The sequence below is a fragment of the Solanum lycopersicum genome, chromosome 12 (assembly GCF_036512215.1).
Source record: "Solanum lycopersicum chromosome 12, SLM_r2.1".
Lineage (NCBI taxonomy): Eukaryota > Viridiplantae > Streptophyta > Magnoliopsida > Solanales > Solanaceae > Solanum > Solanum lycopersicum.
The window spans coordinates 43,476,521-43,480,191 of record NC_090811.1 but is presented as its reverse complement, the minus strand read 5'-3'; the positions used below and the strand labels follow the sequence as shown (position 1 = coordinate 43,480,191).

The 3,671-nt window shown below is 39.9% G+C and overlaps 1 protein-coding gene across 1 annotated transcript; it reads right to left on the bottom strand.

The window, feature by feature from the left end:
• Positions 1 to 2,307: 2,307 nt before the first annotated feature.
• On the bottom strand, positions 2,308 to 3,315 carry LOC138340375 (uncharacterized). Its single transcript, XM_069292093.1, has one exon. The coding sequence runs from the start codon at positions 3,313 to 3,315 to the stop codon at positions 2,308 to 2,310; it is 1,008 nt and encodes a 335-aa protein (XP_069148194.1).
• Positions 3,316 to 3,671: the final 356 nt, after the last annotated feature.

Sequence of the window (3,671 nt, the reverse complement as noted above, 5' to 3'; positions counted from 1 at the left end):
TCACTAGAATCGGCATACAAAGAACTGTATAAAAGAAAATGATCAAATATATTAGACTGAAATAAAGATGCAATCACATCCTATTGAAATGGTAAATAGAATGTTTGAAATAAAACGACAAGATAAGATCTGAATTACAATTCTTGAATGAATCGGACGACAAAAGAAAAAACAAGACAGACTACCAAGACTTGTCTTTAACGGGGAGAGGGTTGGCCTCCCAGTTGTTTATCCTGACATCAGGACCAATGAATTGCACATCTATGTTGCTAGCGCCTTCTCCGAGTTCCACCATATCAACCTCGACAAATAAATCTTGAAAATAGTTAATCATTTCTTCGCTAACTTTCATCACTAGCTCTTGAAAAAGATGATTGATAAGATTCTGTTGCGTGGGCTTTGATGAATGATTTGTAGATTGGTTGTATAGGCTTGTTAAGTGACTATACATATCTCTTTTGCTTCTTTGCCTTCATTTTGTCCTCGACTTTAGATTGGTAGCCTAAGCCAAAAGTACCGATGCTTTTTCGTAGACTCACAGGATAAGATCTCCCTTGCAAGCAGATTCCTAAGCTCTACCCGGCTCAAACCCATGTTTCAGCAATTCATTAACCATCATTACAGATGCGATGGGCATATTTGGTTTTGAAATGACACTCCAATCAGGGACATGCTCAATAACCACTACCTCAGAAGCTTGATAAACTAGTGCCTCATTCTCATTATCTGCCTTGATAAAAGGGAAGGAAGAGTCTTTGTAGATTGACGAATCCCCCTCACCATGAACAATTACCTCTTGTCAGTCATATTGAAACTTAATCATTTGATGCAACGTTTAGGGGACTGCTCCAGCCCTATGCACCCATGGCCTCGCCAACAATAGATTGTAGGACGCGTTGATATCCAACACTTGAAAATTCACAGCGAAATCCACAAGCCCTATGGTTAGTACGAGCTCTATCTCACCAATAACATCTGTTTCTTACCCATCAAAATCTCTAACACATACATTGTTAAGTCAGACCGTTTCAGCGCTAACATTCAATTTCTGTAGAGTTGATAAAGGAAAAATATTTTCTCCAGATCCTCCATCAATTAGAACTCGAGTGACATACGAAAGCTCACACTTTACAGTGATATGTAGGCCTTTGTTATGTCCTTTACCTTCTTTACGTAGTTCATCATCTGAAAAGGTGATGCGGTTTACCTCAAATATTCTCCTAGCAATCTTCTCTAACTGACTCACTGTAACTTTACTAGGAACATGTGCTTTATTCAAAATTGTCATTAAAGCCTTATGATGTTCATCAGAATGTATTAGCAAAGACAACAAAGAGATCTGGGCTGGAGTTTTTCTTAATTGTTCCACCACGTAGTAGTCTGATAGTTTCATCTTCCTTAGGCATTCCTCTGCCTCTCCTTCAACGACCGAACTCTTTATTTGTATTTGGTCATTTTTAGTTTTCCATAATTCTATCAGGACATAACATCTTCTTGAACGGGTTATTCCTCCTACTTCATCTATTTCTTCATCAATTTCTTTTCCCTTGTATGTCACGAGAGTAGGCTCATAATTCCAAGGAAAAGCTTTGGGGTTAGTCATTGGGAGCTGGGATACTGGCCTGATAATCACAGGAGGCCCTTGCACGATCAAGATAGGCTTGTTTGGCCTTTTAATAACAAACGATTTTGCCTTACTCGGGCTTTCCCAAACATCTTCAAGGGCTCCTTTCACAGTTAAGATGAGTGTGTTTGATGGACTCAACTTTTCAAACACATTTTCCGCCCCTAAAGGCATCATTTTTGTTAATTCAACAACATTTGTTGACTTCTCAATGCCAGTTCCAACCCTAAGGATTGACTTATATGGAGATGCAAACTCTTCATGACCCTTTATCATTTCCAGCATGTTTGTTTCAGTATTCCTCGGCAATGGATTTTGATTGATCTTGGGTCCACTCGGACTTTCAACTATAATTCTATTAGAATCGATCAAATTTAGAATGGCCCTTTTCAAATACCAACATCTCTCTATGTTGTTCCCTGGGGCATTAGAAGAATATGCCCAATGTTAAGAATAATCAAAATTTCTCGGGGGAGGATTCGACATCTTTTTCTTAATAGGACTCAAAACATTTAACGTCCTCAATTTTTGGAACAAGCTAGCATACGACTCCCCAATAGGAGTAAACTCATCTTTAACGCCATTTCCCTTTTTGTATTGTGGTCTAGGACGGAAAGGAATTCTAGCAGTATTTGATGAACTTGTGGGGGTGGTGGATGATTTTGTGGAGTTAGTGCACGCCATTATAGATAAGAAAGGGGTGCCATTGGTTGTGCATTAAAAACATGATATGGAGTGTATGGGACAGAATATTCTAGAGCTTGGGAAGGAAAATAGTGTTGTGGGGAATTACCTAGAACATGAGTCTTAGGCGCTGATACAATAGTGGTTACATCCTCCCTTCTCTTCTTCCCTCCAATATTTCCAGATGCATTTTGAAGCACTTGTGTTTTGGCTTTTAAGGCAACTTGACTTACAATCTTCCAAAACTTGATGCTATTTTCCACCATTTCCCCTACCTTAAAAACATCAGCGAATGTCTTCCCTACGGCAGAAAGCAGATAGTGAAAGTAATTAGGTTCTTGCGCCTGGAGAAAAACGTCAATCATCTCTGACTCCTTCATCGGTGGTTTAACCCTAGCAACTTGTTCCCTCCATCTGATAGTATATTCACCAAAATTTTCCGTGGTCTTTTTCCTCATGTTGGCTAATGTGGAGCGATTTGGAACAATGACAATATTATATTGGAATTGCTGTACAAAACATCGAGCCAAATCATCCCATGTGTGCCACTTGGTGATGTCCTGATCTATGAACCATTCAGATGCAATCCCTACTAAGCTTTCCCCAAAATAGGACATAAGTAACTCTTTTTTGCCCTCTGCACCCCTCAATTGGTTGCAATATCTCTTTAGATGAGCTAGTGGGTCTCCGTGACCATCATATTTTTCAAACATCAGAGTTTTAAAACCAGCAGGTAAATGGACGTGAGGAAACATACACAAGTCACTGAATGAGATGCCTTTGTGGCCTCCTAGTCCTTGCATATCTCTTATACTATGTTCCAAACTCTTCATTTTCTTAGTCATTTCTTCATGTTCCTCATTCTTGACCATCCTCTCAATTTTGACAGGGGAACTATATTTATAAATGTGGGGATGAGAGCTTGGAATTTTAATGGCCTCTTCAAGAGTGTAACTCTGATCACGCCGAACTTTGGGCGGAAGATCGCTGTTGGATTTGGGCACCATCGTTGGCTGCGGGATACTGTTAGTCGGGGCAGTTGACACAAAGAGTGGATTACTTATCACAAGCGTATTCGATGGGCGTACCATAGAAGTACCAACGACATTGAATGTGTTAGCATAGTGGCTGAATCCAGGGGGATTTATCGAGTCGCTTGTCGACACCTAGATAGGGTGAGATATATTTGTATTAAAATAGTCTCGGATTGAAGACGGTGGAGGTTGTCCACTCATCCAAGCCTCGTACATCTCTGCCATTTGTTGTTTTAATGCCCTTATCTCTTTTGTTCTCCCAATTTCTTGTGAAGTCATCTTGTTTTGGATCTCCTCATCATTGTCTGATTCATTTCCGTCTTTGGGGG

Bases quoted from the DNA above. Each gene is read 5' to 3' on its own strand.
- LOC138340375 (XM_069292093.1), bottom strand. From the start codon at position 3,315: ATGGTGCCCAAATCCAACAGCGATCTTCCGCCCAAAGTTCGGCGTGAT.